A 15,183-nucleotide genomic window follows, 5' to 3' on the forward strand; every position below is an offset into this window, starting at 1 on the left:
CTTGGGCTAATGGAGACAAGAGCGTGGTGAGGAGTGTAGGGGCCTGGACTCATCTGGGACTGTGCCCTCCTGCCTGATGGAGGATGAAGGTCGGGCGGGGGCGAGCCCGGTGAGGCACCGAGGACCACACGTTAAGGAGGTGCTGGCTTCCAGGGTCGTACACGTGCCGGCATAATATGAGGGTCCGGGGGCCCTGGTTCTAGCCATTAAGTTGATACAAGAAATCGAGATCGTTATTCCAAAGAGGGGAAAAAGAACCTATTTGGCGGAAACAAAATTACCTTTGATTAAAATCATTCATAGTGCTGATTCATTTTTTTCCTTGACCTTCAAATTTCAGACTGTCACTCTATTCTTCCTTTTCTTTTTTCCTTTCTGTCCCTCCCCACCTTCTTTCCGCCTGGCTTATTACTGTCATAGCAAAGGATGTGTTCTGATGCAAGGATATCTTAATCAGATACACATCGGAATGAATTAACTTACTTCCATAGGCCCATCCCCTACCCACCTGGGTATGGAGTGCCGCCGGCCCCCTGGCCTCCCAGCCTCTAGTGAGGACAGGGGCACTCCCAAGATTGCAGGACAGGAGCAGAGTGAAGTCAGGAGGGAGCAGAATAAGGTTTTGGGGTTTTTTTTTTTTTTTTTTTTTTTTTTTTTTGCCTATTTCCTTCCTACTGGGTCTGTGCTGGTGGAACGCATCTCACCCTGGGATGGCCATGGCGCCTGTCAGCGGCCCTCTCTGTTTCTTTCCTTCTTGCCCCTCTGGGACCTGGGGGTAGTAACTGCTTCCAGCCCCGGCTGTTTCATCATCCTTAGTGTCCTTTAACCCTGCCCATACCTCTATAAATAGTCTTCTTTTACAAACTCAATTACCCAATATGAGTGCAATATCTATTTCCTACTCAGAGCTTGCCAATATGGCTGAAAATAGCCCAGGACCGTAGGTAGGGTTGCCAGTTTTAGCAAATGAAAATACAGAATGTCCTTAAATGTGAAGTTCAGGTAAACGATAAATAATTTTTTGGTTCTAAGTACGTTCCAAATATTGCGTAGGACAAATACTGCATTTAGTATAAGTATGTCCCATGCAATATTTGGGACATAATTCTACTAAAGAGTTAATCATTGTTCACCTGCAACTCAAACTAATTGGGAGTCCTGTATTTTATTTGGCAATCCTAAATTAGAAGGCATTGCCGGGTTAATTCTTTTAAAACCGAGTATTTGGCATGACCACTGGCTCAACTATTTCTCTCCCACTAGACTATGGGTGACTGCAGGATAGACTTGGGCTTATTCCCTTATGTAGCCCTAGTATCCAGCTTGCCAGGCACATAGTAGGTGCTCAATAAAAATGAACAGAATGACTAATTCTAAAGTGCCTTCAATTTCCAAATAACAAGGAAGGTACACTTCCACCAAAGTTACTACTTTCCCTGATACAAAGCAGGAAAATAGCACTCTTCCATTTTTTTTTTTTTTTCCTATTGCCCAACTCAAGAGGAAAAAAGAAAACAAAAACTCATCTTTCATTGATGTGGAAAGGTTAGTAAAATAAGAAGAGCTTTCTTTTCTGTTCAGGGGTTTCCACACTTATTTGGAAATATCACCCTATTTTTTTTTTTAACATCTTTATTGGAATATAATTGCTTTACAATGGTGTGTTAGTCTCTGCTTTATAACAAAGTTAATCAGCTATACATATACATATATCCCCATATCTCCTCCCTCTTGCGTCTCCCTCCCACCCCTCTAGGCGGTCACAAAGCACCGAGCTGATCTCCCTGTGCTATGCGGCTGCTTCCCACTAGCTATCTATTTTACGTTTGGTAGTATATATATAAGTCCATGCCACTCTCTCACTTCGTCTCAGCTTACCCTTCCCCCTCTCCATGTCCTCAAGTCCATTCTCTACGTCTGTGTCTTTATTCCTGTCCTGCCCCTAGGTTCTTCATAACCATTTTTTTTTTCTTTTAGATTCCATATATATGTGTTAGCATACAGTATTTGTTTTTCTATTTCTGACTTACTTCACTCTGTATGACAGACTCTGGGTCCATCCACCTCACTACAAATAACTCAATTTCATTTCTTTTCATGGCTGAGTAATATTCCATTGTATATATGTGCCACATCTTCTTTATCCATTCATCTGTCGACGGACACACAGGTTGCTTCCATGTCCTGGCTATTGTAAATAGAGCTGCAGTGAACATTGTGGTACATGACTCTTTTTGAATTATGGTTTTCTCAGGGTATATGCCCAGTAGTGGGATTGCTGGGTCCTATGGTAGTTCTATTTTTAGTTTTTTAAGGAACCTCCATACTGTTCTCCATAGTGGCTGTATCAATTTACATTCCCACCAACAGTGCTAAGAGGGTTCCCTTTTCTCCACACCCTCTCCAGCATTTATTGTTTGTAGATTTTTTGATGATGGCCGTTCTGAGTGGTGGAGGTGATACCTCATTGTAGTTTTGATTTGCATTTCTCTAATGATTAGTGATGTTGAGCATTCTTTAATGCGTTTGTTGGCAATCTGTATGGAAATATCACCCTACTTATTTAACAAAACCTAATATGGCGCTAGGTACTAGGCAATGTTCTAGACATTATAGGTATACCTTAGCCCATTTAATCCTGATGTGGTAAGACCTATCCTAAGTCTCTCATCTGAAGTTCTTGGGGCAGATGTGTTTTGGAATTCAGTGCCTATCTGACTTAACTATGAAACATTCATAATACACAGACTAATCAAGGTCTACAAAGTACTCCATAATCAAACATACTAATTTCTGCAGGAAAATACACAAATATTCCGATCAGGTAAAATAAATGAAAAGAGCTTCAAGTCCATTCAGGTGAGCTTTTCCTACCAAAGGAATTCAGGCCAGGTTTGCCTGTTCAGTGAAATTTCAAAGAAAATTTCCATTTTTAGAGGTGTCTGAATTTCGGAAATAAGTATAAGGGATCGTGAACTTTTACTGCTGTTATTCTCACTTTCAGACGAAGAAACTGAGGCTCTGAGGGCTTCTGTCACTTGCCCATGATCCCTGTTTTAAGTATTGGGGCTGGAATTCAGACAGCTTTCTGGATTCAGAGCTCAGTAACCACGATCCAGTGCTATCCTTAGTTAGAACTTTTAGCTTCCAAATATTAATTTATTTCAAAATAATCAGATTTTCTAAATGGTTGGCTGCAAAGACATCTAATCTTAATTTATCAGCTGATTAAAGGTACACAGTGCATAAATATTTAACATTTATTTATTCAACAAACACTTAGCTGCCTTCTTTATGTTCATTTAAAGTCTGCTTCAAACAGAGTAATTTATAGAACAAAACACTGTAGTGATCTTCTCAGATTTCTTATTTTGAGGAGTCAAGGTAGTAAGTAGGTGCCGGGGAAGCTTGTGTGTGTGTGTGATGGGGGGTGGCGAGGGGAGTGATGGGTGGTCTGCTGGATGGCCTTAAGACATAATATGCCTGGGGGACCCCAAGAGTCTACTGGGGTATCTGCAAGGTCAAAACCATTTTCACAGTAATATTAAGACATCATTTACTTTTTTCACTTTCATTCTCTCGGTTGTATACAATGCAGTTTTCCAGCTGCTACACAGTGTGTGATATCACAACAAACTGAATGTCTTCTATTAACTCAGACGTCAAAGAAAGCTTCAAAAATGTAAAACAATGTCATTCTTCTAAGTTTTTATTTTGATAAATAGGCCTACTTTTCATAAAAATTTTATTTCTGTTAATATGTAATGACTGGCTAAGGAATCACAAAACCACCAGGGGAAATTTAAAGAGTCATCCTCCTAGGTTCCTCCTAGGCTGCTCCAGCACATTTGCCCCTGAGTTAGAATTTCTGGGGCCAATGTGCTGGAAATGTGTATTTTTAAATGGTTCCCCCAGCTGGTCTGATGCTTGGCTAGATTCTGGAATCATCATCCCTGTTGTTGCAGTTGAAACTTTTAATTTATCAAAACAGGTCAATAAATAGGTCAATTGAGGTTTACTAGAGGCCCGAAAAACCACAATCTGTGTATGTTGAATCTTCCCTGCTTAAGTGTGATAAATGAAGAGGGAACGATTTTTCCGGACTCTCTCCGTACAGGAGACGGTCCCAGTTTCTCTTACCCCTGTACCTTTGCAGATGTTAATCCCTCCTCCTAGAACACCCTTCTTTCCCCTTAACCCTACCCTACCCACTCCTAAAACTCTTACTCCTCCTTCAAAGATCAGCTCAAGCACTCAGTGACTCCCTCAGGCATTTGAAGAGTGAATCACTGCACCCTCAGCACTGTGTAGATGCCTTTATTATGAAATATGGTATAACAGGACAATTGCCTCCCTCTCTCTAGGGTTCTGGGTTTTGAGCTTCTCGGAGGCAGGAGCTGTCCTGGGCTTCAGCTGCAAGCGCAAAACACAGAGCTCAGCAACGCCAGTCACACACCAGCCAAGGCGGCACAGTCACTCTCCAGCAAACCATTCTCTGCTGAACTGAAAAAGTAATTTAAAAATGTATTTGATGTATTTTGACCAGTCCCTGTTGTGACAACACATTTATTCAAGAAACACGTTTCTACTCAATCATTACTAAGGTAAAGATGCATCACTAACGAATAATTTCTATTTAAATAAATGTCACTGAATCCTTTTTGTCGCAGAATAGCCGACTTACGGGGGCTCATCCTTTCAGCAGGAGAAGCAGACACTCACTAATCACGATCAGCAGCAGCAGGGCTGATTCAGTTAGTGATGGACCTTTAGCTGCCTCAGAGCTTGTGTAGACATCTCGCCCTCTGAACTGTGTTTTCCTTTGCATATGGATAATGGGCGGGGTTTTTTCCTTCATTGCTGTGACATCCAACAAATGAGTTATCCAAATCCAGGTACTTTTCTGGATTCCAGGGACACCAAAAGTGAGTAAACACAGTCCTTGCCTCCTGCCGCTGTGTCCTGACACCTGTGACCGCACTAACAGTAAGCAAAGGAACAAAGTACCAAGGCAACATTTAGTTTAAATCCGCACTGCCGAGTGACAGGATCCACAGACAGACCCGCGTTCCTCTGATGGACAGAACACAAATCTTCATCCGTATCGGCTTTAGCACAATAGACTGTAGCACTGCCCAGGCCCCTCCACTGAGGGCCTGGACAGAAGGACACATGCTCCGGAGGGCACACTCAGAGAGACCAGTGGCTGGTGGATTTCAGAGTATATTTAGTATGCGTTCATTTGCAAGTTAACTAGCATCTTCAACTGAGCCTTTTTTTTTTTTTTTTTTTGATCTGTACATAGTATTTAGTGGGGAAAAAAATAAATAAAAATAATCAAAAGTATCTGGCCTGTTACCACAAATCTCCCAAGAATGTCTTCCCCGACCTCCTTCCATAAATACTACTTCTCTTTTCTCTTCAAAAAAGAAAAAAAAAAATTCCAAATTCATGCTGAGGAAGGCAACCTGGCTCAATAAAGTTCTATGGACCGAATTTCTTCCATTTGAAAAGGAGAATAAGATTTTCTGGCTAATTCTGAATTCCAGAGGCATCCTGAAAAACTTCTCAATTTCTCTGACTGCAACATATGAATTCCTTGAGGAAGATTATAGGACAATTCCACCCCATCTTTGACTAAAAGTTAATGCAATTATTTAAGTAACTATTGCTGCTATTATGCAAATTTTTAAAAGTATATGTTCAATATAATATGATACTGACACAAGTATCAGTCAATTTAAAAAGCCAACTTTCTAAAGCTGTCTGTTAGCATGTTTTCCAGGTCACCCAACTAGGGCACCCTAAGTTTACGATGAAAAGATATGACAGAGCACGGTGGTGTAAACATCATTTTCTTAAAAGCTGGAAGCAGCTTTAAAGAAAAAATCGTGACCTGCTAACATAGTTGAGTCAATTTAATCGCAACAACTCATGAGCTTTAAAAGTATTTTTCAAGTCAAGAACCATAATTTAGACCAAAGCTAGAGATGCCAAATATAATTCTCCAGCAAGGGCACCCATTCTCTTTCCAGATGCTCTTCCTTCACAGAAGATAAGTGACTTAAGTAAGCAAATGACAACTCCAGATTTAATTTGGAAGCACGGGCTTTTCTTACACTTTCTTTTTCTTCACAGAAAAGTTCTCTCTGTGTTTTTGATGACCCCTTCTGAAAAAGCACTAGCTTCTGTTCTAAGTTAGTTTTGTCACTTAGGTGCACTTTTCATAGCAGTGACCAACCTGCCTCTATGGGTGTTGATGATCACTGTCGCACAAGGCCCAGCTGCTGCTGTCAACAAGGAAGCAGACTGACAAGGAACTAGTCAAAAAGCAGTGAATCAACTGCAAATGGCTTTCGAGGTCCCCTGCATTCAACCCCCTCCTCCAAAGCTTCCCAAACTTCTCATATTCCTCTTGACCTCTGTTATGCGTTAAATTATCTCCTCCCCCCCCCCCCCCCCGCAAAAGATATGTTGGCGTCCTAACCGTCAGTACCTCAGAAAGTGACTTTATTTGGAGATAGTCTTTACAGAGGTAGTCAACTTAAAGCGAGGTCACTAGGATTAGACCTGGTGACTGGTGTGCTCATAAAAAAAGGGAAATTTGGACGCAAACACATGTACAGGGAGACTGTCAGGAGAGGATGATGGGAAAGATCAGGTGATGTGTCTACGAGCTGAGGAGTGCCAAAGATTGCCAGTAAACCACCAGAAGCTAGGGGAGAGGTGTGGCTCAGGGCTCTCAGAGGAAACCAGCTCTGCCGACACCCAGATCTTGGACTTCTAGCCTCCAGAACTGTGAGACCATACATTTCTGATTGTTTAAGCCACACACTTTGTGGGACCTCGTTACGGCAGCCCTGGCAAACAAGTACCACCTCGCTAATGCTTCTACTACTTTCCATTTGACAGCTTCCGATGATTGTAAGCCATCTGGTGGCACGAAGCAAGCCTGGCATGTCATCGCTGTGCTCCATGACCTTGGGCAGAGGGCCAGCCTCCACTGTACATACTGTACATACTGAGTAAGCACTTGTCAACTTGTGAATGTCACCAGATAGCAGGAGGGCAAGTCATGAGGAAGGTGGTGGCTGTGTTAGCACCATCCCTTCTCCCTTGAGAGAGAATGAATGAATCAGAGCTGGCATCTCTTCAACAGCCGGCTCACCACTCCAGTCTCCAGCAGAGAAACAAACAGAGAAGGAAGAACACTGGCCAGTAACAAAAACTGGCTCTGCTGGAGATGTTCATAATAAATATATTTATCACAGCTATAATAAATCTTAGTAGAACTAATGAGAAAAGGAACAGTACCTAATGATAAAAAGAAATATAATATTTTTGTTAATATTGCTGAGGTTTTGTGGTATTGCTCTTCTGAAGATATACAATTAGAACTTTTTTCTTATACTTCTATTTTCTTTTATTGTGAGAAGACAGAAAAAAAAAGGGCAATAGAATACACATCAAAATATCCCCAGCAGCACTATTTTTGCAATTGGAAACAATCTAAATGTTCAACAGTAGGTGGGGTGGTTAAACAAGTAATAGCAGAGCAAGACAATGGACTGACTTCACAGCTGTTCAAAATAGCAAACATGTGGACTAAAAGGATATATAAATAAGTATGCTGTAATAAAAGTACGCAGAAAAAGAAGAATCATGATAATACAAAAATCCAAGATCACTGACCATACCTATAACTTCTAATTCTGAAATCACCTGAAATCTATTACTCTAAGTGATAAATTAGCCCATCTTAAGACTTATACAACGTACAACATGCCTGCCTTTGTACAAATAACTGCTGCCTGGATTATAATATATTGCTCTAAATATCAAAATAAGACACTATGCTTCTCAAGGTAGCTTTTTAAAAATTTCGGCTTAGAAGAAATAAAAAAGCCATAAAAAGCCTAGTGTGCATTTTCCTATCCATTAAGATTACCGTGAACGAAGGTCTTTGTTTCTCTGGAACTACTTTCCTATGAATACACCGGGAAACAATCATGAGCCTGACCTGACTGACCCACTCAGTCTCTGGGATGGAAGTGTCTTAAGCCAGTGAGGGAAATACAACCTACTGCATTAAAACATGTCAATACTGGCTTAGAAGTCAAAACTGAATGTGCGATATATACTCGCTACACACCAAAAATTATTAACTATTTATGAAACTATTAGAAGAGCAGAAAGATACTAAATGCTGCTGTATGAGATATGCTTAATTCTAGTGGACCATGGGGTCAGGGTATCCTCTCAGTTCTGTATAAGCTGACCCTCTGCTTCCAGTCGTAACGAAGAAGTTTGAAGGCAACTTCCACCCTAGTCCTGTAAGTTTAACTTTGTGATAGAATCACATGTTTATTTTTTTACCCTACCCAAAATGACGATTACATTTCATGATAAGGAAGAATTTCCTTAAAAAGGAAGATCAAAATGGCCAAGGCAGAGGCTTATAAAATATCCTCAAGGTGTCCTATTCCAGTCCTTTCTGGGCATTCTCAGCCCTTTACCACCTAACTCTACCCTATCCCTACTAATATACTATAGCCCTGGCCATACTGTTCCTTCTTTACTACAAATTGAAAAACCATCTATCTTTCAAACCCTGTCCTGGAAAGAGTCTACGTCAGTATTTTCCAGAGTGTGAGACACATGCAGTAACACCGCTTGTCTTAGGGGTGGTACTCACTCAACTCATGTCGCTGAGCTCCCTGCAGAGTCGGTATTTATTTTTACAGATATTTCCAATGTGTGACAAGTGATGTGACCACTACCACTGAGAGTAGTGATCAAATGCTGCTTTTTAGAAAACATTTATTTAAGGAAACAGGAAAAGAGGCAATTTAAAGACAAGTAGCAGGTAAGTAATAAAGAAGGGATATGGCACTAGCAAAAGTAAAAAGTACTGAGGCTTGGACCACGTTGATTGGTGCTATGCATATAACATTTCGAAATTTGATTTACAAAGCTACAGAAGCAAATTTTAAGATTACATGAAAATTTCATGAAATTATATGAAACGAATTACATGAAAATTCTTGCAGCAAATGCTAACCGGCTAAACTCGGAGTTTCTTTTACATCAGTAAAGGTAATATTTTAGAAAGTACTCTCATGCTTCTTTGGGATTATAGTGAAAACCCAAAGCCAAGTTAAGATGATCTTCTAAACATATCCATACTAAGTTATCATTTTAACACTGTTTAGAATAAAACTTGGTTTCTCAATATAAATATTTAGTCCACGGAACGGAAAAGTCTGAAGAAATTTAAAGAGGAAAAATTACATAACCTACGGAACCCCAAATATTTATTTATACCTTCTAGGAAAACAAATATACTGACTACAACAGTAACACAACGCTACTCTGATGAAGGGCTGGGGAGAAACTGCTAGGGTATATTTAGGCTTTTTCAGTTCTTAACAATCTTACGGGACATGAAAAATGCAATCTGCCTTTAAAGAACACCACCAAAAAAAAAAAAAAAAGGGGAAAAAGGAAGAAGAAACCCACATGTTTGGTTTCAGAACACCAGGCCTTACCAGAGGCTGCTGGGGCTGCATGGTTTGGAGACCGAGGGTCTGACCCTGGGGCTGCGAGGACTGCTGAGGCTGCTGCATCTGGAAAGAAAGAAAAAGAATTATACATGTGAAAATAGGAGGTTAACGTCCGTCATTCCAGTTCCCTCCCCCCATATGCCTCTGATCTAATTAGTCTGCTCCAACAAGGATGACACACACCTGCCTCCTCCGTCTTTGTCTTCCCAAACATCGTTCCTCCTTCAAGGGCAAGACCTAAATCTGGTCCACCGTGTGCTTCCAGACTACTGCAACCCCAAGGCTCTCTTCTTTGCTAGTCACAGCGTTCACAGTGTGAGCCACCCTACAGTGTCCAGGGACATGCTTTGGACTCACTGTCTTAATTCCTCTCATGCCATTTGCCCTTCCACATATTTCATTCCACCTTACGCTATCAGGGGAGACAAGGACTGCTCGCTAGTTATCTTTTCGTTCCCTATGGTACCCAGAGGAACTCTTGAATTTAGATTTTTTTTTTTTTTTTTTTTTTTTTTTTTAAGGAAGATGTAGACGTGAGAAGTTCTGGCCTAAATTACCAGCATTAAATCATAAATTGTGTCCGTGAACGCTGGCTCAAATACATGGCTCTTGGAAAACACTTCCAAGTCGCAAAAGAAACACAGACTAGACGTCCACCAGGGGGAACATCACAGAGGAGAGGAAAATATCAAGAGGTGGTTTGTCTCAATGACCTTTAAAGTCTCCTCCACCCAAACGCTTCACCTTGAGGATGACAGCACCAGACTTCTTTTCAGCCTCTGCATTTTTCCAACTTGGTTTGCATACTGTCCCTCAAATTCTTTGTCTTCTTTAGGGCAAGGTAATCAATAGTTATTGCCAGAAGGCATTTTTCACTAAGTGACAAGGGTCATGGATTTGGAATCCTAGCTGAGGTCTGGGCAGGCCACTCCCAACATGAACAATGCAAGTTGGACCAGAAACACAGCGACTGCAATAGGAAGCCAATTCTCCACTGGGCTCTCTGTGAACCCTTTCAGGAAAAGTCACCCCAACTTTGTAACTATTAATCTGTTCCTTTATGGAGGTAGTCAGTCACCAAAAAAGGAATAAGTATAATTTGGATGCAGAAGCAAATCATTTTTCCTTATCTCCCAGGAATGTGTTGGTAATGAAAAAAATCATCAGAAGGACATACCATGTTAATTGGGATAAAAAGTACACGTTAACCAATAAGGAAGGTTTTCAAAATTTGCAGCTTTAAAAAAATGCTAGTGTAAGATAGGAAGTGGTAAATAAAAAAATAATGTAATAACTTTCCTCAGTGATCTGGAAATGAGAAATTTTAAAACAGAGAGCAATATAAATATCAGTCCTAAAAAATTCTGAAACATATACTTAGCACTTGGGAAAAAATTATTTTAAGAAAATATCACTGTGAGTATTAATAGTCATAATAATGGTAATATCACCAAATGGGTGCTTCACTTGCATTTTCATATTTAATTTTCACTACACATTTAAGAGGTGGGCACTATAATTAGTTCCATTTTATTTATGACAAAATTAAGGATTAGAGGGTTTTTGACCACGCTGGAGATTTTATATATGCAATGAATGGGATTGGCCATCTATAGGCCACACTCTCCCCCAAACCAATTACCATATGTTTTTCAATTTTGTGATACAGTTTTTTCCACATTTTAACAGGCAAAAACTGGGATGCAATTCATGGCATCTTATAACTGTGAAGCCCAGTTTGGTTGAAGATTTGTGGTGGCTTTGGTCTGTCAAAGTGTTGGCACTGCCAACCAGAATTTTTTGGGTCACACTGAATTCAGACCTCAAACCCACTTGAGCTAATGGTTCAAATATTTTCTTCCCACCACCAGTGTCAAGGCTGAGACATGCAAGTTCCTTTGCTGTCCCTTTCTGCATGACAGGTTTATTTCTCATTGACCTCATACAAAGAGTATAGCCCTTGGGTACCCCAGTTCTACTAGAGTTCCCATTCCTGGTGTTGTTTTCTTTTCCTTTCTTAGAAATACATAAAAGGACAGTGCATCTCAAGTTGGATTGTTGGTAACATTAGAGTCCACTGTCCAGACTCATCAGGCAATTTCCAACCCAACAACACAGGATACGCTTGCTAATAATAACGGCAAATGGAACAGATAAACATAACAGCCTATATTCCCTAAACAAGGGAGGGAGAAGCCAGAATGTGTTAAGGGGAGGAACCCTTTATCTAGGAGACTCAAATATTTATGACAAATAAGTGAAGGGCAGCTCTCTGGATTCTACCAGAGACAGGATGAAATATCCCTTTGAAGTATCCTACCTACGTAACTCCAACTTCACAGCCCAATCAGACTGGAGGTGTTAAACAGAAAATTTTTTGGATTACAGACCCCTCTAGAAATCTGAACAAAAACTCTGGACGGCTCAACTGTTTCTAAAAAATACACATATAAGAAATTCTGAACTCAAATTGCATGGCCTCTAGTTAAACAGTGATTGAGGAAGCTGAGGCTTACACTCTTAAGATAAAGGCATCCAGCTACCCTCCCGAACCTTTGTGAAAGGGCAAGGATGGTCTGCAAAATGTACTCTTCTGTCCACAACCTGGTAGATGCACAGAGAAAGGAAGACCCCTGCCGAACTGGAACTAAATTACACCAGTTAGGTCCCAGTGTCAAATACACAAGATCCCCTGGAATTTGGCAATTAAAGTCTGAAGTGTCTGTTATTTCCTATGACCGCTGAGGACCCCACACACACTGCACTCACTCCCAGCTCCATACCTGGAGGAGCCTCTGCTGCTGTCGCACCTGTGGCTGTCTGGGCCTCACTGGGTCCTGAGACAGGGACACCGCGGGAAGGTTTGGATGCACGGAAGTCAGCACCGCATCGAGTCCTCCACCCACCAGAGGGCTCTGCTGAAGCGACTGATGATTCAGTCTGGTCAAGAATAAAGAACTTGTTTTCAGGCCCAAGCATACTGTCAAATGTTTATAATCAGTGCCACTGGCACATTGCACACACTCACAAAGAAGCCATCATGTTCAATAATCACTTTGTACAATGCAAATGCAATAAAGACCAGTGGTTAAGGTAATCTAGATTCCCAGGGACACATGGTATCACAGGTATTCAGACAGCAAATGGCACAGGTGGGATTTAAACCCAGAACTTCCGGGCTCTGAAGTTCAAGTTCTTAGGCAATATGCTATGCTGCCACTTATTAGACAAATAATAAGCATGATGCATGTTTTCCAAATTCATTTATTTTCCCAAATGTGTTACCAACAACCTTGCCAACTTTCCAAACAGTGATTACTTAGAGTTGACCTGCAATCTTTGATGGTAACACACGGGAGTCCAGCTGCTGTCCGCTGTAGTGCAGCGATCTGCATGGAACTGAGTTCTCCTAGACCAACACCATCCAACAGAACTTTCTACTGTGACCGAAATGTCTCCACCTGTGCTGTCCAATAAGATAGTCACTGGCCACCAGGACCAGCGGTATCATTTCTGGGTCTCAGTGCAAAACAAGAATGCAGGGCTCTCTGATCAAAAATCAGTAAGAATTTCAAGCGGGTGACAATAGAGCATTACAATCAACCATGCAGGTCTTCTGAACACAGCGCCCTATGTGACTGCGCAGGTCACACACCTTCGAAGCTGGCCCTGCTGGCCACATGTGGTTCATGAACACTTGAAATGTGACTAGTGCGACACAGAACTGAGGAGCTTTAACTTAACTTTAATTAGTCTAAATTTAAATAGCCCATGTGGCTGGTAGCTGCTATGACGGACAGTGCAGTTATACACTATATACTACATCTACAAGATCCAATTAAAGCAAAAACTGAGTAAGAGTCTTTCACGATCCGGTTTTGCCAGCCATTCCTGAGGTGGAAAAGGTAGAAACTAAGATATGTAACAAAAGTGTTATGGGCACTGTGCACGAGTATTGCAATCACAGGCTTCGTGGCTCCGATCAACATACTCTAGTAAGGCACTGCTAAGGATAATCAACAATTTTTAATCTTAGATATTTATTGCCAAAAAACCTTTTAAAAGAGGAGGAAAACAAGAACATTGGAGCTAACATAGTGGTATCATTGAAAAATATTACACAAATACTATGGGAGATGTGAGTCAAACAATAAGGGACTTGAACGGAATAAACAGGATGGGGCATTGCTTCTTTTGAACCACAATCTGGATGCTGCTGAAAATGAGACGACGATGAAAATTATATGCGAACATGCAAGCTCATAGGAACAATTATAAAGCACCACGTCCTAGAAGAAGCACGGTAAAGACGAGAATTTGAGCGTCCACCACTGCCATCACTATTTCCACATGCATCACCTCTGAGAGCCGCTCAGGGGCTGCAGGTACGGCGACGCCTGCTGCGGAACGTAGCCACCCGGCGGCGGCTGCTGCATCTGTCTGAGTCTTTCCATTAGCGCCGGGTTGGAGTGCGCAGCCGGATAGGGTCTGGAATTATAGGCAGGAGACAGGACCACGCTGCCAGCCTGCTGCTGAGGGGTCTGCTGCAAAGGCATCTGCGTTCCGTACATCGTATAGCCCTGGGGCATGGTCTGCAGGCAGGCACAAGGAAGGAAGTCAACGTTTTGATTTGCCCCCAGCTTTCCTATCGCTAAGATATCGAGGGCAAAAACAAAGCCAGGAGGAGCCCCCTGAAATTCGCCGTTCTCAAAGACTCTTTTTAACTCAGAATATGAGGAAGATCACTCTGGAGGCAGAGAGGAGAGCCCGAAAGTTATAGAATGAACTGTTTGTATAATGATTCACCAGAAATTTCAATTAAAAAGCAAAATGAATCTTCCCTTGGTTAAGAGATCAGTTTTAAGCTCAGTTGCTTATTTTGAGGAAAGGAAGGGCAGGTTTCTGCACAGAAATAATCAGGCAAGCATCTCTACCTTTAGTGCACAGATGACATCAATGTTCAACAGATCCCAAGCATCATTAATGTTGTTTCCAAAATTAACCAGAAGAGTTACTCATGCTCAATGTAAATTAAAATCATGGAGTACACTTCCCTAGTACGTAACTACACTTCCTTGGATCTAATGAATTTGTCTGTAGTAACCAACCAGTTAACAAGAACAACAACAAAAAAAACATCAATTACCTTAACCAGAGAATAAGGGTGTCATTGGTGACTATTCAATAATCTCTAGTTCTGGTTGGACTGCAGCCTGTTTCAGCACTCTACCAATAATCGTTAATATGTGAGTGGCTGATTCTCCAAATCTTGACACCCAATGTAAATGACAAGCTTCAGGTTCTGCTGCATCACTATCTACAATTTACAGAACAGAGTGCTGATTAAAATAGAAGAGGACCGCTCTTCAGGTCCTCAAAGTACCACATTTTAAGGTAGTTGAATGGCTCTGACTTGGAAGACAGAGTGATGGACAATGGCCTTCCTGCAGGCAGCGTGCAGGGATGCAGGCTGTGGGGCTCGGTGCCTGTGAAGGCCAACCTTGGCCTTCCTTTCAGCTGTGGACACAGTATGAACCGCTGGCCTAACTAGAGGTCTTGCCAACATCCCTGGCCTCCTGATTATGAGAGGGATAGAGTACAAGGATATGGAAGCAGAAAT

The 15,183-nt window shown here is 41.4% G+C and overlaps 1 protein-coding gene across 1 annotated transcript in view; it reads right to left on the reverse strand.

Moving 5' to 3' along the window:
- The window catches only part of MED12L (mediator complex subunit 12L), a 315,582-nt gene that overhangs the window by 3,189 nt on the left and 297,210 nt on the right, over window positions 1–15,183 (reverse strand). Inside the window, exons 40-42 of the mRNA XM_061193546.1 lie at window positions 13,923–14,155; window positions 12,347–12,503; window positions 9,549–9,626 (exon numbers count right to left, since the gene is read on the reverse strand). Coding sequence (XP_061049529.1) covers window positions 9,549–9,626; window positions 12,347–12,503; window positions 13,923–14,155 — 468 coding nt within the window. The remainder of the gene's footprint in view (window positions 1–9,548; window positions 9,627–12,346; window positions 12,504–13,922; window positions 14,156–15,183) is intronic.

This window comes from Eubalaena glacialis, chromosome 6 (assembly GCF_028564815.1).
Source record: "Eubalaena glacialis isolate mEubGla1 chromosome 6, mEubGla1.1.hap2.+ XY, whole genome shotgun sequence".
Lineage (NCBI taxonomy): Eukaryota > Metazoa > Chordata > Mammalia > Artiodactyla > Balaenidae > Eubalaena > Eubalaena glacialis.